General features: G+C 35.2%; 2 protein-coding genes across 2 annotated transcripts; both read left to right on the top strand.

Annotated features, from left to right (window-relative positions):
* Window positions 1-423: 423 nt before the first annotated feature.
* LOC308260007 (olfactory receptor 5M11-like) lies at window positions 424-1,395 on the top strand (the record flags this gene model as incomplete). Its single annotated transcript, XM_080691348.1, has 1 exon — window positions 424-1,395. One exon carries the CDS (start codon window positions 424-426, stop codon window positions 1,393-1,395), a length of 972 nt encoding a protein of 323 aa, XP_080547474.1.
* Window positions 1,396-15,913: 14,518 nt separating this feature from the next.
* Window positions 15,914-16,861, top strand: LOC308265818 (olfactory receptor 5M5; the record flags this gene model as incomplete). Its single annotated transcript, XM_080699736.1, has 1 exon — window positions 15,914-16,861. Exon 1 carries the CDS (start codon window positions 15,923-15,925, stop codon window positions 16,859-16,861), a length of 939 nt encoding a protein of 312 aa, XP_080555862.1. The 5' UTR covers window positions 15,914-15,922.
* Between the last annotated feature and the right edge of the window lie 6,271 nt (window positions 16,862-23,132).

Here is a 23,132-nt window from a genome sequence, read left to right as displayed (position 1 = left end):
ACATGATACAGTAATCAACTGGCCTTTGACACTGAAGACTAAGGCAATAATGGCTTGGTAGAAATACAAAATAATATAATGATTCATATTGGAAATATATTTTTTGTGGTGCTAGAGACTGAACCCAGGGATGTTGTATCTCTGCACTATAACCCAGGCCCTTTGTACTTATTTATTTACTTATTTATTTGCTTATTTACTTATTTTGAAACAGAATCTTCTTTTTAAATTGTCTCCTACTGACTTTGAAACTGGGAGCCTCCTGCCTCAGCAGTATAAGTACTGGAATTACAGATGGGCACCACTGCACCTGGCTGAGAGAGTACATTTTTAAGAAAAATGTAATTTCAGCAGTCACTACTTTTTACCTTCTTGTTGGCTAGACTTTTGTGGTTCCAATAACAAGACCCTGACTCTCAGGAAATGTCCTTCACAAACAGCACTGCGGTAGTAACAGAATTTGTTTTACTGGGGTTCACAGATCGCCCTGAACTCCAGGCTGTCCTCTTTGTGCTGTTCCTGGTTGTTTACCTTGTCACCCTCACAGGCAACCTGGGCATGGTGGCCTTGATCAGACTGGACTCCCGTCTGCACACGCCCATGTACTTCTTCCTCACCAACTTAGCCTTTGTGGACCTGTGTTACACATCAAATGCAACCCCTCAGATGCTGGCCACCTTCCTCTCTGAGAAGAAGACCATTTCCTTCGTGGGCTGTTTCACTCAGTGTTACCTCTTCATTGCTCTTCTCCTGACCGAGTTTTACTTGCTGGCCGCCATGGCCTATGACCGCTACGTGGCCATCTGTGATCCTCTGCGCTACAGTGTGCGCATGTCCCGCCGAGTCTGCGTCTGCTTGGCCACGTTTCCTTATATCTATGGATTCTCGGATGGGCTGTTCCAGGCCATCCTGACCTTCCGCCTGACCTTCTGTAGATCAAACATCATCAACCACTTCTACTGTGCCGACCCACCACTCATTAAGCTTTCCTGCTCCAATGCCTACGTCAAAGAGCTTGCCATGCTCATCTCGGCATCCCTCAACCTCTCGCTGTCCCTCACCATCATCCTGGTGTCCTACATCTTCATCATCGTTGCCATCCTCCGCATCAGATCAGCAGAGGGAAGGCGCAAGGCGTTCTCCACCTGTGGTTCCCACGTGGCAGCTGTCACCTTGTTTTATGGGACCCTCTTCTGCATGTATGTAAGACCACCGACAGAGAAGACTGTGGAGCAATCCAAAATAATAGCTGTCTTCTACACTTTTGTGAGCCCAGTGCTGAATCCACTCATCTACAGCTTGCGGAACAAAGATGTGAAGCAGGCCTTGAGGAATGTCCTCAGGAGAAACAGCATCAGGACCCGGTTCATGACCCTATTTTCCAGTAAAGGGTAATGCTGTCATTTTGGCTCAAATGCCTTTGTATTTTAATAATGGATTTGAGTATTCTCTATGGATCTGTTTTGAATGTCCAACTGAAATTCTCATATTTGGAGAACAGTTTGCACTTTTTATTCTATGTTTTGCCCTTAAAATTGTATTTTATGTACGGGCAGCCTATGGGCATTATATGAGAGGTTATTTGAAACTTAAAAACACAAGTCAAGACAGCTTCAGCAACACAGCAAGACTAGACTGTCAACAACCTATTAAGATTCTGTTTCAAAACCAAAAAATAAAAATGGGTAGGAGTTTATCTTGAAGGTAGAGTGTGTCTGGGCTTAATTCCCAGTAACATACAGAAACAAACACATACACAATTGCATGAATTGTATATGTGTTTATAAGTATATATTAAATATTAGCATGTACATTCAATATGTTAATAAGATCTCTTTTTTTTAACTGTTGTTTGGCTTTTATTTGCTGTTTATTTTTCTATTGGTTGGTTGGTTGGTTTTACAAGAAAATATCCTCTCAATTAGCGAAGGCAATATGCTAGCCTTTACCCTAACCCTAACCCTTTATTTATTATAAAGAGACAAGCATCCAAAGACTTCCAATACTTCTCAAAGCATACAAAAGTAGATTACAGCAAGATCTAAGATATCACCTAAAATTCAGGACTCAAAGGCTGTAAACAACTTGATGTCTCATAATATATTTGATATTTATTTATTAAGATGATAAATAAATATTGAGTTTAAATATGAGTCTCATATTTTGCAACCTTGATATTTTTTCTAAATGACTCTTGTAAGGTATTTTGCTTGTTTTATAGATTTCTTAATATTTATCACATGCCATCTGTGAATTAAGAAATTTAAATTTTTGCCCTGTGTGGTGGCCCACACTTTTAATCCTTGCACTTGGGAAGCTGAGACAGGAGGATCACACAGGTTCAAAGCCAGCTGCGCTGGGTTAAGAGACCCTGTTTCCAAATAAAAATATAAAATAGGTCTGGGAGTGTAGCCCGGAGGTAGAAGGGCTTCCAGGAACCCCAATACCACCAAAAAAAAAAAAAAAAAAAAAAAGGAATGAAAGAAAGAGAGGAAGAAAGAAAGAAAATTTAATTTTTTTAAATATTTGAGGTTACTTTTTTCCTTCCTTAGTGCACTGCCTTAGAGAGTGGATGATGAATAAAGTGGTGAGAACATATATCTGTTCCTTCTTACCCATCTTAGGGGATATATTTACTGCATCACCACTTTACATCAAATTACCTATAGACTTTTTATGAGTGTGCTATATAAACAAGTTCCCTATTATTTCTTTCTTGCTAATATACTTCATTATAAAAGGTATTGAGGATCATTAAAGATGGCCACCAAAGAAAGCAGCATTTACGAGTCCTGCTAACACTCGATCTCTATTGCCACAAAATCAGTGTTTTTCATAGCCAGAAAACACTATCCGCAGAGAAATAAAAAATGAAAACACAAGGGAAAGAGAAAAAGAAGACTAGAAGAACAACCAGAGACCAGAAAAGAAACCAGCCCCATTGTGGTGGCAGAGCTGCACTGGCACCATTTTGCCTCACAGCACCAGGCGCCAGAGAGGAAAGGTAAACAAGAAGCTGAAGTGAGCAGCTACAGATCATTTGAGTGTAATTCAGCAGTTCTTTCAACGCAAAGAACGTCTAAAACTCCCAGTGGCAAAGCTCATCACGCCTTCCACTGACTCAGAACGGAGTTCAAAACCAGAAAAGAAATATGCCAGCCTCATGGCTGAGGGTGTGGCAGCGGTGCCATATTGCCAGCAGCAGTGGTGAGTTCCACAATGGCTCCAGATCAGCACGCACAATAACCATAAGTGAAATTGCAGTTCCTAAAGGAGAAATCCCAGCACTGCACCCCCAGGGACTTGTGCAGCTTTGATAATCTCCCTAGGTCTGAGATTTTGCAGTCCAACCCAGTGAAGAAGTAGTGGTTGCAGAGATACCACACCCTAGTCGCAGCTTCCCATGGGAAAATGCCCAGCCCGGTACCCCCCATGGTCTCACACAGCCTCGATTAACTCCCTGGGTCTGAGACTTTGCGATACAGCCCAGTAAAGGAGTAGTGGCTGCTGAGGTTACCACAAACTCGAGATCCAGAGCACCCTAAGTGAAGTTTCAGTGACCCGGGGAAGAACCCAGAGAAGGCACAAACTTCTGAAATCAAGGGAGAGAGGAACAACAATAGATCAATGAATGACCACAACACCATAATATCAGAACCTGATAACACAGAAATTCAGAGATATCCAGAAGACCAAATCAGGAATATAACTATAGGAATAATACAGGACCTTTGAAAAAAATTTAGAGAGAGTCTAAAAGGAATAATGGATGCAATAATTGAAGTAAAGGCATCAATTCAAACTATAAACAATCAATTAGACCACATGGAGACTAGAATCTTGCTCCTAGAAGATGATCACTCCAAAAATGAATGCATAATTTATAACTTAGAAAAAAAAATCAGAGAGCAGGAATCTGACATTGAAGAAATATGGGCCCATTTTTAGAGAGTTAACCTAAGAATAATTGGAATAGAGGAGGGAAAAGAAGGTGAAACCAAAGGGATCAATAATCTCTTCAAAGAAGTAATAGCAGTCCAAACATAGAGCAAGAGAGCAATACACAGGCCCTGGAAACTTATAGAACTCCCTTTAGACAGGATTAGAGAAAAGGTTCCCCATGCCACATAATTGTCAAAATGACCAATGTAGAAGCCAATAAGAGAATCTGAAAGGCAACAAAAACAAAAGGCCAAGTGACATTTAGAGGCAAAACAATTAGAATCACTCCAGACTTCCCAAACCATGTCATGAAAGCCAGAAAGGCTTGGAGTAACATATTCCAAACTCTGAAAGAAAACAACTTCCAGCCAAAAATTTCCTACCCAGAAAAATTATCTATCAAATTAGATGGGGAAATAAGACAAACAGAAACTGAAGGAATTTATGTCTTCAAAACCAGCGCTAGAGAAAATACTCAAAGATATAAACTACAAAGAAGAAATAAGTAACACACACTAGAACCAGAGAAACAAGTTTTTCCATCCAGCAGAAGAATAAACAGTATTTCAAAGAAGAATAAACAGTATTTCAAATGGAAATAAAATATTAACATGTTAGAAATTAAAAGTTCTCTCTCAATAATCACACTGAGTGGAAATGGCCTCAATTCCCCAATAAAAAGACTTAAGATGGCAAAATGGATTAAAAACCAGAATAAATCCATCTGCTGCTTACAAGAAACACACTTTCCAAGTAAAAATAGTAATAAACTCAAGGTAAAGGGCTGGAGCAAGTTAATTTATGTTAAGTAGCTGTCCTAACAATTGTGAAGTGGTATTTTACTATAGTTTTTATTTGTATTTTCTTAATGATTAGTTATATTATGATAATGATGAGTGATATTCATGTGTTTATTGGTCATATAAAAATATTTGGAGATTCAAAAAATAAATAAGTAAAAGGTATTGAAATTGTAAAATGTAGTTTCTACATCCGTAAGTTGGTTTTATAATTTGACTCATTTATTTATTTAATGTGAAACTTGTTAAATATAGCTTGCTGTCCTGAGACAAATCAAATTGGTGGTGGTACTAATTTATAGATGAATTAGATTTCTTGAGATATTAATGCAAATGATATTAATGTATGTTTAGAAAGTATATTTGACCTATAAATATTTTGTTATAACACTTAGCATGTTTTAATATTATGGCTCAGTAATCTTATAAATTGAGACATATTCTTTCTTCCACCACTTTTCTGAGAGTTTGTATAAAATTAGTATTATTTCTTCTTTAAACAGGTATTAAGATGTAAAAAGTACAGTCATTGTGGTATAGCATTTTTCTTCTAGATAGATTTTTATTGTGAATTCAGTATATTTAACAAATATTTCTCTATTTAGATGTTCTGATTTATTGGTTTTATGTTTTATGTTTTTGAGAAATTTTTCTGTGGAGATTCCTCTCCTGGATTTGGGAGGGAAAGACCTGAATTAACGACTCGGACAATTGCCTCTTCTCTTGCAACTGAGAAAATTTATTCTCTAAAATAAGTTTTTTATACCCTTCTCCAGTTAGGTTAATTATCAAATCCTCATAGGAAAGAGTAAATACCAAAACACAATGGGGGGTAAATTGCTAAGATGCAATCATAAGCAAGACAAAAAGACCTCTAGAGACATTATAGGTCTTGTGATTAAGATCAGCCCCCTGCTCTCACGGGTGGGCCTTAGAGGGCAAATTCCAAAGAGAACAGGAGTCACACCCAGAGTTTTTGGATGATTTGACCTTTTGTAGAATCCCCTTTTAACTTCTTTGGAACCTTTTTTTCCTCAGGCTTCATCCATGTCCTCCATCATTTTTCCATTTTATTTGTGTGGCTATATTTACTAATAGAAATAGTTTTATAACCTTTATTATCTTTTCACCTCTCAATAGCCTTTATAAGTAACTCTTTTTCAATTCTTTAAATAATTTTTATTTTCTCATATTTTTCTTTTCTTAACTATTCTGATAGGATTATCAATTTAATTTTTTCAAAAAACAGCTATTAAATTTGGGTCACTTAATTGCTTATTTGTTTTCAATTTCATTGATTAATGTTTTATTTTCTTGTTTTAAATTTCTTGGTATTTACTCTTTCTTTCTTTCCTTCTTTCTTTCTTTTTTTTTTGTGGTACTGAGATTTCTGGAAACCCTTCTACTTCTGGGCTACACTCCCAGACCTATTTTATCCTGTTTTTTTTTTTTTTTTTTTTTTTTTGAAACAGGGTCTCTTAAGCCGGCGTGGCTTGCTTCGAACCTGTGCGATCCTTCTGTCTCCACCTCCCATGCACAGGGATTACAAGCATGCCACCACGCCCAGCTTTTCTTATGTTTTTTAAATGAAAGTTAAGATTATTGATTTGAGACTTTCCTTTTTCTTATATAAATTTTTCATGTGTGCATGATACAGGGGATTGAACCCAGGTACATTATACTTCTGAGATAGACACCCAGCCCTGTTGTTATTACGATGATGATAATTTACTGGTCATTACAATGATGATTATTTACTGGTGCACTGTAGTCATACATCTTAATGGGATAAAAGATGGTGGAGGTATGCATGCACACATCTACCAATTAGTGCTTATTTAATTCCAGTCCCCTCGTTTGATTTAGTGATTGACTTTGATATGTTTGTTAAAGTACATCATATGCAACAGAAAATTTTCCTGTCGCCCACTCCCATCTCCTCATTTAATATGATGTTGGTTGTAGGCCTATTGTAGATTGCCTTTGTGATGTTGAGATATGTTCCTTCTATTCCAATTCTTGGCAGTGTTTTTAGTATAAGTGGATATTGGGTTTTTTCAAAGTCCTTTTCAGCATCTATTGAAATGATCATGTGATTTTAGTCTTTGGTTCTGTTTATGTAATGAATTAGATGAATTGATTTTTGTATGCTGAATCAACCTTGTATCCATGGGATGAACCCTACCTGGTTATGCTGTATGATTTTCTTGATGTAGTTTTGAATGTGTTGCTAGTAATTTGTTTAGCAGTTTTGCATTCAAGTTCATCGAAGATATAGGCTTGTAGTTTTCCCTCTTTGAGCTGTCTTGATTTTATTTTTGTATTAATGGGATGTTGGCTTCATAGAATGTATTTGGGAGAGTCCTGTTTTTTTTTTTTTTCTTTTTTCTATTTCATGAAATAAATTGAGGAGTATTAAGATTAACTCTTCCCTTTATAAAGGTTTTATAAAATTCATTTGGAAAACCATCTGATCTTGGCTGTTCTTTGATGCTAGGCTCTTTATTTCTGTTTCAATTTCTTTGATTGCTATTGGTTGGTTTGCATTTGTTTTTATATCTTCCTGACTTAGTTTAGGCAGGTTGTATTTATCTAGAAGTTTGTCAATTTTTTCCAGATTTTCCATTTTGTTAAAGAGTATAGTTTTTCAAAGTAGTTTCAGATACTCTTTTGGATTTCTACACTGTCAATTTAATATTCCCTTTTTCATCTCTTATCTTCATAATTTGAGTTTATTCTTTTTTGTTAAGTTGGATAGTAGTTTATCCATCTTGTTAATTATTTCAAGAAATCAGCTTTTGGTTTTGTAGATTTTCTGTATTGTTTTTTGATTCTCGACTTTGTTAATTTCTGCTCTGATCTTAATAATTTCCTGTTTTCTACTGGCTTTGGGGTTAGACTGTTCCTGTTTATCAAGGGCTTTGAGGCATGTCATTAGTTTATTTATTTGGTGTTGATTATAGAGCAGTGTTTAAGTCTTCCAGTATCATTGTATTGGGGCTTATCTGTGATGTAATATCACAAAGAGTTTGTTTTATGAAAGTAGCTGCACCTGTGTTTGGGAATAATGTTGATAGGCCATTATTTCCTCTTGCTGGAATATTCCTTTTACCAGTAAAATATGACCTGCTTTGTCTTTTCTAATCAGTTTGGGCTTGAAGTCTAACTTGTCTGATATTATAGTTACTATTCTTGCTTGTCTTCAAGTTCTGTTGGCTTTAGCCCTTTACCTTTATTATTATTTTTTACTATCTTTACTTGTAAAGTGTGTTTCTTGCAGGCATCAGATAGATGGATTCTGGTTTTTAATCCTTTTTGCCACCTTATGTCTATATTGGGAAGTTGAGGCCATTTGTTTTCAGTGTCATTATTGAGAGGTGGTTTTTCATTCCTAGAAAATTGATATTTAACTTTTCTTTGAGGTCATTTTTTATTTTTGCTTAGTTGTTTAATGGGCTTCTCTACTTTGGGCATGCATTATTTTTTCTTCTTTGCAATGAATCTCTTTAAGTATTTTCTCTAGTGCTGGTTTAGAAGAAAGAAATTCCTTCAGCTTCTGTTTGTTGTGGAAGAGTTTATTTCCCAATCTAATTTTACAGATGGATTTGCTGGGCAGAGAATTTGGGCTTCAAATTGTTGTCTTACAGAGTTTGTAATATTCTGCTCCAGGCACTTCTTGCTTTTCTGGCTTGGGGTGTAAAGTCTGGAGAGATTCTAATTGGTTTGTCTCTAAATGTCACCTGTTCTTTTGTTTTTGTTGCTTTACATAAGAGTCTCTCCTTTGCTTCTATGTTGGTCAGTTGGACTAATAAGTGGCATGGTGACCCTTTTGTCTGACTTTTCACCTTTAATTCTCTCTTTTATGCCAATTATTCTTAGGTTAGCTATTTTAAAATGGGCCCATATTTCTTCAATGTCCAATTCATGTTGTTGAATTGATTTTTCTATATTATAGATTATATGTTTACTTTTGGAGTGATCATCTTTTTTTTTTTTTTTTTTTTTGGTGGTACTGGGGTTCCTGAAAGCCCTTCTACCTCTGGGCTACACTCCCAGACCCATTTTATACTTTTTTATTTGGAAACAGGGTCTCTTAAGCAGTGCGGCTGGCTTCAAACTTGCACGATTCTCCTGTCTCTGCCTCCCAAGCACCGGGATTACAAGCGTGGCACCACCACGCCCAGCTGGACTGATCATCTTTTAGGAGCAAAATTCTATTCTCCATGTGGTCTATCCTTCTTTTTTTTTTTTTCTTTCAGACTCTCTCTAAATTCCTTTTGGAAGTACTGTATTATTTTTATAGCTATATGCCTGATTTGTCTTTTAAAGATTTCTGCAATTCTGTGTTGTCAGGTTCTGTTATTGTGGTATTGTGGGAGATCATTGCTTCCTTGTTATTCCTCCTTCTCATGATTTTAGAAATTTGTATCTGTTGATTTGGTAGATTTCTCTCATTTTCTAGGTGTCATCTGGTATATCAAAGGGAAAATCGTATTGTATTCAACAGTTAAGGTTGAGTAAGGAAGGAAGTGAAGGAGTAAATGAATAGTGTAAAGTCTCAGGGTCAAATAGAATGAGAGTTTGAGTTTGGTAAGGTAGATTGTGGTAGAGATTAGAGATAGTAAATATGTTGTAGTATTGTAGTAACCAATGTAAAGTTTTAGTATAATGTTATAAAGTGGTTTTAGTACAAGACAACAAAGAGAAAAAAAGAAAGAAAAGTAAGAAAAAGGATGGAGAGAAGAGAGTAGGTATGTACAAGGGAAGAAGTTTTGGAGAGGCTTTGAGAAGAGAGCAAACAAAACTCATATATACTCACACACAAAAAAACACAAAACAAAAAACAAAACAACAACTACAAATTAATGCAACTCTATAAATAAATTAATATTTATTTGACTGGACCTTTCCAGTCTCTCTCTGGGCAGACACCAAGTGCCACTGATAGCTTTTCTGTTGCAAGCCTGGTTCTCTGAGTCTTTCTTTGTCTATGCTGATAGCTGGTATCAATGGGGGTGAATATAGTGTTAAGTGCAACTATTTTTGTATCATTATGTCTTAGCAGCCTCTGTATACCAATCCACAATGCATTTCAATTTTGCTAGTGTTTGATTTTCCTTCTTTCTTTCTTCCTTTCTCTCTTTCTTTCTTTCTTTTTTCTTTTTTTCTTTTTTCTTTTTTGGTGGTACTGAGGTTCCTAGAAAACCTTCTACTTCTGGGCTACACTCCCAGACCCATTTTTATATTTTTATTTGGAAACAGGATCTCTTAAATCAGTGAGGCTGGCTTTGAACCTGTGGTTAATTGAGTAATAAATATACTCAATGAATTTTTATAGATCATTAAGCATATTTTAGGCACTGTATTAAATTCTATGCCCACTGTGTTTATAAAACATCAGTTTTCTTTTCTCTTGGATAATAGGAGGGACAAAACAGCTCACATAAATTAAATTGCATTTAAAATTAACTTAAACCTAATGTAAAGCTATACTACAAGGGTTATAAAGACACATGTATCAAGATGAAAGGGGGCCATGATGGTGGTGTTATATAAGTCTGATATAGGTAGGAGTGGTCTTCTCTTAGGGATTGATGATTAAGATGGCATCTAAAAGATGGACAATAACTGAAAAATGTCTGGAAGAAATAGAATTCAAAGAGGTGGATCTGTGTTTGAGAGAAGTTGGCAGAAATCAGTGAGTGAAAGAGAAGAGGGTGAAGGTGAAGATCATGTAAGAAATTGGATTTCAATATAAAATTTAGAGACTGTGTTTCCAATGAAATACTTACATATCTCTTTGCCTTTATAATTAGGCACAATACTATTTGAGTACATGTACCTAATATTGTTTGGATTCAGATCTTTTGGATGAGTTGAAATTGAATAGTTGGTAAAAGTGGAAAAAAGGTAGACAGACTATTTTGATCATATTTCTGCTTGTTTTCATGTGCTGTCAAATAAATATTACTGAATTACATGCTTACAAGGTTATCTAGAAAATACTACTTCCCGACATCTGACCCTAATACCTTGAATTAACTCTGCTATAATTCATTATGTGGTCTTGTCCAAATGGTTTTATTCACTGAATTTTATAATTTATTTGTGTTATACAGGCAATTTTCTGGAAAGTGTTGGATAATTCAGGCTATGAAAAAAATCACAGAAACATCAACATCTATGAATATCATTATGTTATACCTTATTAATTATTCTATTGATCCAATTATAATCAATGGTGGTCCATAATGCAAAAATCCTAAGAGAACTGAAAATAGACTCTTGATTGCCCAAAACAATCAGTTCAGATTGGGGACAAATTGATAACATTACTCAAATCTCAAGACTCTAGGGAGTATTCGGTCTAGACCAATTGCTAAGTATTTCCCTGGGGTTAGCTTCTGCAGTAACATTGTAATTATGTCTTGAGGGTGAAAAATACTTTAGGGATAAGAGCTGCAAATTGAAAGTTGGGTATAAGTCAAATTCACATACCCCTTGGATTGCTAGTTTCTCTGAGCGAATCTTTCCTGGGGTCAGGTAGGAATAAAAAAGCCAACTTCTATACTTGCACCTTTTTCTTATTTCATTTGTGAATCTTCATCAGTAGGAATCAGGTGGCAGCCAAAACAGTTTTTTAATGTCAGCTTAGTTCCTTAACTAGTTAAAATAGATCAGTATGATCTATTAGTTAAAATAGATCATTTAGATTGGTTACTAAAAGATATAAAAATATTGGTAGTATATTGATAAGAAATCATTTCACTTTACAAATAGCAGTCACTATTTGTTCTAATATTGAGTGTACAGAGAAGACCATATTGGAATAAACACTTGAATTGAAAATGCTATTACTATGTTTAGAATAATGCCTGTTGAAAGAACAATACCCTGAACTCTTCTATAATTTATTCATAAAAATTCAAAGAGAGATAAATTAAGTAGGAATTATATTTGTTTTAGCAAAAGCAAAGCTCTCTTTTTTTGTGTGGGTCTGGGGATGGAACCCAGAGGCATTTCACCTCAAAGCTACACCCCCTGCCCGATTTTTTTTTTCCTTTATTTTGAAAGAGGGTCTCACTGAGTTGTGAAGGGACAGCTGAGGCTGTCCACGAACCGTGATTCTCAGGTCTCAGCCTCTCGAATGCTGGGATTACAAGCGTGCACTACCACGCCTGGCTGCAAAGCTCTTATAGAACATTTAAAACCCTCTTCTTAAATTATTGAAAAAAAAGCTGGACATGATGGTGATTTCTGTAATTCTAATATTTGGGAAGCAGACACAGAAGGATCACAGGTCTGAGACCAGCCTCGGCAATTTATTAAGGCCCTTGGCAACTTAGTGAGACCTTGTTTCCAAATAAAAAATAAAATAGGGCTGAAGTATAGCTCAGAGGTAGTATATCCCTGGGTTTACTCTTTAGTACCACAAAATAAATTATTGGAAAGAGAAAATTGGGGAGCAAAATTAACATTAAATAAGAAGGACATTGTTACTAATGATTATGGAACTGGTAAACTCATGAGTGAAAAATCTGTTAGATAGAGATGCTGGGCACTTTGGAAACTAGTCAAAGTCTGACCCTAAGTAGGTGAGGCCTCTAAATTTTATGGACACAGCAGAGTCACCATATCTAGGTAAAGAGACTGTTTTCTAAGTGAAGACACAAAATAGTTTTTTTTGTTGTTGTTGTTTCTGAGAACAAAAACAAGTATGAAGTCACAGTGCACAGTAGGACTTACAATGGAGGTGCGTGCACTATAGCCAGGTTCCTTGGATTTATATTTGTGAGACCCTGGAATGGAAAACTAAGAGATAGGGAAGGTGATAGAGACCATTATGGGAGAGCAGACAAGAAAAGAGCTCCTTCTTTGGAAATTAGTATTTGTGTAGCTTTCGCCAACTATATGACGTATCCACCTTTGTCTTCATTTTCTATTGTAAAATGTCATTATCTGCCCAGCTATTTTTGCAAACTTATTTTCTCTTATTGCCCTGTGGAGGAGGTACTTTTGGGATTCAGTAACTGAAACTGAACTTTGAAAAGTAATTTTTCTCTGGCCTCTTCCTTTGCTTCTGTCTTCTCTAGGTTTCCACTTAATCCACTGTATAGAGCTACATAAAACCATGTGCACATGTAACCTTTTGCCACAGAGTCTTGGTGACTGTAACAACTGTCCCCAGCTAGCTGTTTGGACATCTGAATTTTTACCACTCTGAAAGAGGGAAAACTTAGAAAATACTACTTTCAAGAAGTAGTATTTCAGGCACTAATGACACTTGCAGAGGTGAATTCTGCTGATAGAGTATTTGATTATTTTTAGGGTAATTTTTTTTTTTGAGTTGGGGTAACTAGAAATTCCTAGGACCTGAATTTATCCTAAATATTTATTATGTTTACCAGTTCATCATAGATTACATCTATTGTTGTTTGTTTCATGATAGAAATAAAAAAAAACTTACTAAATGACAAATGATGCAGGTTAATTTTTGCATCTTCCACATAATTAAAAAAAAGAGCATCTCTATTAAATAGGAGTTTAAATTGTAAATTGGAAAATGGTAAGGGTTGTGGTTCATGACAAGTAAATTTTGCTACTGCTTGGCTAGTTGTTAAACAAATGAGCAATCTTTATAAGAGAAACTATGAAGAGTAAGCTAGTTGGAGACTTGAGTTTGGCTGACTACTAATTTTTAATTTTCCTATTTGTTAGAATAAATTAAGTCCTGTTTATATTTGGAATATCTTGATTTCTCTAAGATTCTTCTGAGAAAAAAAATATCTGCACATGCAGTTCATGTTATCAGAAACTTTACCACACTCTTGTTCTTCTAAATAATTCTTTGTTACTTTTCAAGGTCTAGTTAAAGGATATTGTCTTTTGATGTCTCTTCTGATTCCTGAAAACATCTAGATGCTTTGTTCAAATCTTTATTATTGAAATAATCACATCCAACTATAATTTTCTTCTTTCAATGGCAAGGTTGTCATAAAAATCATAAAGACACTAATTGGTTTTTTCAGCACATTTGTAGTGACCGATTATTTTTAATTTCCAAGCAAAACAGCTCACCTGTATGCCATCTACAATGCTGTTTGTGTACAAAGGTCATCTTATTTAATGATTAAGTCATATGTAATTTTGAAATTGCTCTAATGGAAGTAAAATATTTATCCAGGTACTCGATTCAACTTCCAGGAACTACTCACACACTGGAAGTATATAGCTGGTGACATTGGTTTTATATGAAATTATTATTTGTATCATAGTAGATCACGCTTACATGTTTTAATATAGGTTATCAAATAAAATTAATTGTCAACATTGCAATATATTTAAACATGCCATGTTTAAAGATAGGTTATCAAATAAAATAATTGCTAATACTGTTTTAGTAGATTTTACATAAGAATAAATTATGATACTTAAAATTGGAATCTCTTAAGATCTTAAAACATGAAGGCTCATATTCTTATATAGAAAAAATTATATTACATATTTAGAGTGGCTACTAATTTTTCAAACTGGGAACTATTATCTACTTTACTTGAATCTCATACCAACCACTTCACTCATTCATATTATCTAAATGGCTCTGGTAGGCAAGTGAGATTTAGTCCCTATCTCATTTAGTGTATCACTTATAAAATAATAAAATATATCATTGACAATAAATTCCCTAGACTCTCAGCACAATAATTTCCAATCTTATTTTCATTACGTTTGGTACTATCTGAATTTGTAATATTATCTCAAAGTATAAACTCATTATAGCTAGTATTTTCTGAACTCTGTACTAATAATAATTCTTGTTTTATTAGTCTTTGTTTTATCATTCTAGTCATTATGATACCATAAGAAAGAGGGTCAACTTACTTCTACATGCTACTAGGAAGCTTGCATTCAAATTTGTATTCCACTAACAACATAGATTTCCCAAATTTTGTTATGTGCTGTAACACCCTCAAATTTTGGGAGGGATTAAAAAATAACAACAACAACAAAGTAAATGAGCAGGACATGATGGTGTATGACTATATTCTCAGTAACTGAGAGGCTAAGACAGGAGGGTCACGGGTTCAAGGCTAGACTTAGCAACTTAGGGAGACCGTGTTTCTAAATGCATGCATGCATACGTACATACATACGTACAGAGCTGGTGGTATAGCTCAGAGGTAGAATGTTCCAGTGTTCAGTCCCCAGTACAGAATAAAAGTAAATGGATAAGCAAATGGACCTATGATCTAAAATTTGGTGAATTCGCTTTATCTATTCGTCATGGTTATATTTATACAAACTTCTTTACTATAAATTACTTTCTTAGCAATTTATTGTTCCTTTATTAGTCCAAAGGTGGTAATTTTATCTTTGCTGTTTTTCATAGAATGAAATTCTATGAAATTCTTAAATATTATGGATACAGCACTCAAACAGACCCCAGGAAATTTCATTCAAGCCTCTCTAATTCTAGGCTCTCCAACACAGCACATAGGGAGTTAAATTCTCAAAGGTGAAGTTTTTAAATATGCACACACTTAGTGCCTGTAAAGATGTTTTCTAATGCCGGGCATGGTGGTGCATGCTTGTAATCCCCTCTCTTGGGAGGTGGAAACAGGAGGGTCACACAGGTTCAAAGCCAACCTCGCTGGTTTAAGAGACCCTGTTTCCAAATAAAAAATATAAAAATAGGTCTGGGAATGTAGCCTGGAAGTAGAAGGTTTCCATCCCCAGTACCACACACACACACACACACACAAAAGTTTTCTAAACAAATATTATCATTTTGTTAAGAACTAGGTCTGTACACCAATTTTAGAAGAAGCCCATAATTCTATAGTAAACTAAAAAAGTGAAGTTGGAATTTCAATTGATTTGAATGCAAACATTAGGTTATAACTTTCCCATTCTAAAGGAAGTTGGTGGCTCAGGAGGCACTCTGTTTAGGAATAATCTGTACTTGCCCTTCAGTAAGTTGAGGCCATAACTTTCTCAAGACAACCAGTCCCAACTTACACAGACTTTCTCTAACAACATGTGAGGGCGAATAAGAAAGGAAGACAAGGAGTGAGGGAGAAGAAGAGAAAGAGAGAGAAACCTAAACATCTGATAGACATCTATTTCAATTTCTTAATTTATTTTAATTCATCTAAGTGAACATTCTGGTCCCTAAGAAAATGGTCGGAAGAAATTCCACCTTGGTGACTGAATTCATTCTCTTGGGACTAACGGATCGCCCGGAGCTTCAACCCATTCTCTTTCTGCTGTTCCTGGTGATATACCTGATCACTGTCGGGGGGAACCTGGGGATGATGGTGCTCATCAGGGTGGACTCATGCCTACACACACCCATGTACTACTTCCTTGCCAGTCTGTCCTGCCTGGATTTGTGCTATTCTACTAATGTGACTCCCAAGATGCTGGTGAACTTTTTATCAGAGAAGAAAACCATATCCTATGCTGCCTGTTTAGTTCAGTGTTATTTTTTCATTGCCATGGTGATTACTGAATATTACATGCTGGCTGTGATGGCCTATGACAGGTACGTGGCCATCTGTAACCCCTTGCTGTACAGCAGCAAGATGTCCAAAGGAGTCTGTATTCGCCTGATTGCAGGCCCATACATCTATGGCTTTCTTAGTGGCCTGATGGAAACCATGTGGACCTACCAACTGACCTTCTGTGGCTCCAATGTCATTAACCACTTCTATTGCGCGGATCCACCCCTCATCAGACTCTCCTGCTCTGACACTTTCATTAAAGAGACTTCCATGTTTGTGGTAGCAGGGCTTAACCTCTCCAGTTCCCTCCTCATAATCCTTGTCTCCTACCTCTTCATTCTCATTGCCATCCTGAAGATGCGTTCCGCCGAAGGCAGGCGCAAAGCTTTTTCCACCTGTGGATCCCACCTGGTGGCAGTGACTGTGTTTTATGGGACCTTGTTCTGTATGTATGTTAGACCACCCACTGACAAGTCAGTGGAACAGTCCAAAATCATTGCTGTGTTCTACACCTTTGTAAGTCCCATGTTAAATCCCATCATTTATAGTCTTAGAAACAGGGATGTGCGGCAAGCTTTTAGGAAACTGATCAGAAGAAATATGCTTGCTAAGTAAAACTACAGTGTCTTTACTTATAAATCAAGTAATCAAGGTCTATTTGTGAGGACTAAATTTAAGTCAATTTTCCATCCATAATGCAAAATTATAATCCAAAAACAAAACATAAAAGATGTACAAAAGATTAATAGCTTACATGTAACAAATAATCAAATGGAAATGTATATGTCTATATCTATAGATAGAGATACGGAAAATAATTACTCTTCTTTTGTATACTTACATATTTTTAACTTAATACACTAATTTTATATTATGAAAGTTATACATTTTATAGTGAAAAACATAGTCTCTCTAGAGTAGTATAAAGAGAAATTCTAAAATATTTTCCTCAACATGATTTTAGCATCTAGTAACTTCCAGAATTACTAGTCTTAACAGTTTAAGTTTCCAGAAAATATTTATGCATCTACAAACAAATGTGTGATTATATGTGTGCATATATACCAAATTGTTGAAATATGTATAGATTATTATGAGTTTATTTTTAGTAACTTATAATTCTGTACGCATATGCAGTACTTAGATCCCGTGTTTCAGAGAACTGTTCCACAACTGCGAATGATAGTTGTCATCTCTGGAAAGAAAATTTATAATAACTCCTTTATGACCATGCATACCATCCACTTATTTCTTCCCAACTGTGAGCATCACATCCAATAAGACATCTTCTTCTTTCTGCCAAAACAGAATACAGTAACCTTCAAACAATTGGTTTTTTATATATTAACTACTAGAGCAGGCAAAGAATGGCTTTTACAAAGGTGTATGGCTGTTCCTAAGTAATGTTACTTCTCTAGTGCTTCTTAGTGACATTTCATAGTTCAAGATCCAGAAATAATTTGTACCTGCCTTCATTTCTCTTTTATTAATTTGTTTCCAGAAGTGTAAATATTTGATATCTATACTATAGTTCCAATTTTACCCAAGGTTGTTCTTTGATTACATATCTTCAATATGTCAGTTTACTAGTATTTTAATGATTACAAGTTATTATCAAACTTATTTTGTATTTTAAAAAAGGAAGAGAATTACAATACTTTTCTTAAAGATGCATTTCTGTGACTTCCCAGTTGCATATTTTTTTATTATTTTTTTATTTTTTTTTGGAGATTTAAAGAAGTTTATTAAAAAGATAGAAATACAGAAGATAGTTACAGCTGAATGTCCCACCACCAAAGATGCAACATGTGGACCAGACCTTTTATACCCATGACCTCCATCTTGTTTAAATAGTAAATGTCACTGTAAGGTTCCTCCCCAGGCAAGATGTTTCCTTTCACGAAGGTCCATCCTTCCTCCCATCCTAGCTATATTATCCAATTATTATGTAAACCTGTCATTAGAATGAGGAGGAGGAAGTCCTAGTTCCCCTCTCCTATAGACTTGCTAATTAGCTTTAGCTAGGTTAATTTAAGTTTCAATAGCTGTTTGCTTCCTGACTGAAACCAAAACCAAGTCTTTCCCTAGGTCTGCCACCATTTTGACACAATTATTTTTGAAATATACCTATTAATAATCAGAGCTTTCTCAAATCTTCCTAGGCCATTCCCAATACTGGTACATTTTTCCAGTTGCATATTATCAGCAAGAAATATTTACTAAATATTTCTATAAGCCATACATGTTCCAGAAGGTTTCCCAGGAGCTTGATGATGGCATTATGTTTTAAGGGTTGTGAAACCAAAGATGACAATCAATACAATCAGTTACATGTTGTAATGAAAGAATATATAATTTGTGCAATGGAAGAAAATCCGATTAATTCTGAGTAAATTGAAGCTGGTCCTATGATTGCACATGACACAAACATATGCATCCTTTATTCAACCCCCAAAGACACCCATAGCTCCTAGTACAATGTTATGTCAGATCAGACAGGATTTGAGCAAAACATCTGTCAAAACCAACTGAAGTCAGATATGTAGATGAGGCTGTCAATGAAAAATGGAAAAAGACATAAAATGGAATTAGTCATTTTCTCCATTAGACCTGTTTTTTCTTCAGTTGTATTTCAAACTTTCTTTCTACCTTAGAGTTGGTTTTTGCTTAATATTTCTTATGGGGTAACATATTCAGATTAAATTATTCTGCATTGTTTCTATCAGATGTTGCTACTTAAATATTTTTATTTGGAAAGTCAAATTGCCTAAAAATCTGTTAAAACACATATAAACAAAGAAATATTTTTTCTGTTTTGCATTTAATAAATACTTCTTTGTACTCACCTAAACACACACTTGGATGTATTACTATTTAAGCACATACATACTTAGTTTTGCAAAAGCAAAAGCTATATTATTCAAATTTTTTGACCTCAGAGTCCATGCCTCTATCTTTCCCATCTCACTAAAGGATCATCAATTTAATTAATATTTATTTCCAAAAAATTATCCAAATATGTTAAAATCGTTCTAGGCAATTATAATTTTATAAGCCTAACATTTTTACTCTCTACCCATGAGTAGAATAGACAATAAAATATTCTAGACAGCCTCATATATTCACATGAAAGAAATGATAATTTGGATCAAAGTTTAAGCACTATTTTATTATATGTTGTTTTTACCTACTCTTATCAACACTGTGGGATCAGTATTGCAATCTGATCTTTAAAGATGAGGAAAAAGAGACTCAGATACCCATTACTAACCTAAAAATCACATAAATCTGAACAAAGTTCAAATTTGTCTGGCTTCAAAGTCTATTCCCTGCTTATATATACTTTCCAATTATGTTTTATTTAACAAAAGTCATGTAATGAATAGTAAAATCAAAACATTTTTTTCAAAAGTTTTGTTATCCAGGTATTTGGCGCCTGCATGCACACAAAATGATATAGTCCATTATAAGAAAGTGCCCTATTTTAAAATGGATAGACAAATTCAACTTTTCAATAAATTTAAATTTGTAGCCTGATCTTGACTCCATAATTTATCTGCTAAAGTAAAAGCTAAGCACATGAACCCTGGGATCAAACTTACTTGGCAAATTACCCATCTCTCCTTCTTTTTCCTTCCCTTTAAAATAAAGGTACAATACTTTCTCATAGGAATGCTGAGTAGAATGCATGAATTAATGCAAATAAATTGCTTAAGGCAGCCTGGATACATAACATTCACTCCATAAATGTTGGTTCTCTGTTGACTAGAAAATTTACTTATCTTATACTTTTCTATCTTTTCCTGTGACACATTTATCTGAAGATATAACCAATGCCTGTATTTTCTATGACATTATAAATGCCACAAGGTCAGAAACGATGATCCAGAAGTAACTCTTTTCTATTGCATAGCTTGGTGTGTAGTTTGTGCTCCCTAAGAACATTATCAAATGATAAATAAAAATGGAGATTGCAATATTATTCATGTAAGATGATGAGATGTTCCATGGAACATCTAAAATATATGGATGAACTCTTAAATGAGTATCATTTATTCATGTCTGCTTGTATTTCCTTAACCAGAAGAATTCATCTGGAAATGTTCAGGATAAATGAGACAGGAGAGGAGGAATTCAGCTTCCTGATGTTGACGATTCCTCCAGTGCTGCGGCCTATCTTCTTCCTCTTGTTTCTAGTAACATTCATACTCTTTGCAGCAGAAAATTTGAGCACACATCTGAAGATTACACCCTCATTCTCTCCTCTCCCCAGTCTACCAGGACCACAGATTCTGATTAACTTTTTATTGGAAAAGTTCCCTTTCATAGCCAATTTATTTCAACAGTTCAACATGATTGTCTCCCTGTGGACTCAGTGTTTTTTCCCCACTGCTAACTGTGGCATCGCACTCACCTGGTCACCTACCTCAGAGGCACTAAATCTTGAGAGCTCCACATGCATATGGCTGCCTGTGCCAGTGTGTGTGGTCACACGTAGACCTGTGTAACATCACAGCTCTTTTCTCCAGAGATGGCAACATGGAACATCATTGTGCTTTGCTGCTTTGGTTACTCAAAACAAATACAACTAGATTTTAATGTAAATCATGTTGGACCTCCAGAATATGCTTAGGAATATATAGAAATTCGAACTTTACACTTTATCAACAAATTTGAACTCTTTGAGCTAGAAGAAAAGCTATCTGTTTTTTGGTTCTAATCTTATAAATATGGTGAGGTGGGGGATTTTAATAGTAAAATTAAAATAGTGCCTGCTATCTATGATTTTGGCTTTTATTTACACAACAAATAAATTAAAATGGCAGAACTCAATGTTTGAAAAAAGTATGAATAAAATGGTTTATTTTATGTGTGAATTTGAGTGGGCTAAAACCTACCCAGATAGGTGGTAAAATAGTATTTCTGGATGTGTTTACAAGTGTGTTTCTGGAAGAGATTAATTGGTAGCAGAGTGAACAGCACTGTCATCATTCATGTGTGCCAGCATCAACCAATATTTAGAGGAACTTCACAGAAAAAAAGCAAAAGAAGGTGAATATTTTAACTTTGATCTGAGACATCCATCCTCTGACCTGGAATAGTGGTACTCCCAGACCCTCGGACAGGCATCAGGACTTACACTACCAGCTGCCATAGTTTTTAGGCCTTTAAGTTATACCACAGGCGTTCCTGGTTTTCCAGTTTTAAGACTGTAGGCACTGGCTTGTCAAGTTATGAAGGTCAAGAACTCCCTTAATCTACATGTCGGTGATACTGGTAGTAGTAATGCCTTCATGTACGGACATAGCATTCTTTGAACTATTCCCTTCTTATCCCCTTCCCACCTTTCTCCTCCAATCCCCTTTCACTATTTAACTGGTATCTCTCCTCATTTATCTGAGATGTTTTTTGTTTTCTATTTTCTCCTTAGCTTCCACATCTGAGAAACACCTAAGACCCTTGACCTTCTGAGACTGGCTGAACGCAGCATAATAATCTCTAGTCCCATCCATTTTCCTTTGGATGACCTGATTTGTTCTTATATTTTAAAGATGAGGCAGTTGAAGAAGGTGACCTGCCTGTAACTAATGGAGTAGCCTGTGAAAACAGAATTACTCAGGGGTTCCCAAACCACTTTCTTTATTTGGCTAAATGCTGTGATGGATATGTCAGACATTGCTTATGCCCTGAGAATTTGTAATTGTTGTAAAAATTAAAAAGAGGAGGAAGAAACTAAAATTTCCTGTGAGGCTTTCTGTGCTTCACATATTGTTCAAACTTAATATATATTACAACTTTTAACCTCAAAGAAAACGCAAACCCCTGCAATAATAGTTTATAATAAGAAAAATTAAGGTTTATTTAAGTGAATAAGCTATCTACAGTCAGAAATATAATGTAGCAGAGCTGTCATTTTTAAAGTTAAATATTCCAAGTTCCAAAGCTTTGAATTGATCTTGCAAGATGAATATCGATATTGAGGTAGTGGAAAACATATTAGGTTGAAATGAATTAAAATTTTTGGACATTACCAAGATATCTTGGTAAACCTTTTTAAATTTATTTTTTGGGGAGTTCAAGGGATAAAACTCAGGACCATTCTATCTTTGAGCTATACCCCAAGTCCTATTTTATTTTTTTAGTTTTAAACAGAGCTTCACTAAGTTGTTGAAGGCCTCATTAAGTTGTTGAGACTGACCTTGAGCCTGTGGTCTTCCTGTCTTATTTTACCAGTTACTGAGAACACAGGTATGAGCTCCCATATCCAACTTGGTAGACCTTCTTTAAGGAAGGTGATGTAAAAACAAGGACACAGAAAAGACTGCAGCATAATGTTTTCTAGTGGGAAATGAGAAAAAGGTAGGGAAGTATTTCAGTATCTCAGCCTCATGAACATATTCATACACCACTCTGAAACAATTTAAAATTCTCTCTCTTTCAAAGAGATGTTCATACATACATGCATACTCATATGTATGCATGAACCCATTTATATATCTGTGTGAATGCAGACATTATGCATCATTAGGGAGACTTTGCATACAAAGTCAAAGGCAGAGAAGAGAGGAAATATTTCACTATCCTTCTAAAGATGATGGCTCCTATTATATGAAAACCTTTTTCATTTTGGAAGACATCTTAATGTGCACACAATAAAAGATGGACACGGAGGAACTGAACTTGAGATTAAGAGCTAGTAAAATGTAGGTGGCTCAGAATAATACGGAAAATGTACAGGAAGTTTTTGAGATAGTTTCAGGAATAAAATGAGGTTAAGAAATAGCAATAAAAAATAAATAAGAGAAACCAGAGAGGCATTATAAAGCTGGGGCTTAAATATAAAGTTACCAGTAGAAAAGTTGGGACAATTTGAAACATATGCTTG

Source organism: Muscardinus avellanarius (genome assembly GCF_963383645.1).
Source record: "Muscardinus avellanarius genome assembly, chromosome: 1".
Classification (NCBI taxonomy): Eukaryota; Metazoa; Chordata; class Mammalia; order Rodentia; family Gliridae; genus Muscardinus; species Muscardinus avellanarius.
This window is presented reverse-complemented; position numbering and strand designations above follow the sequence as displayed.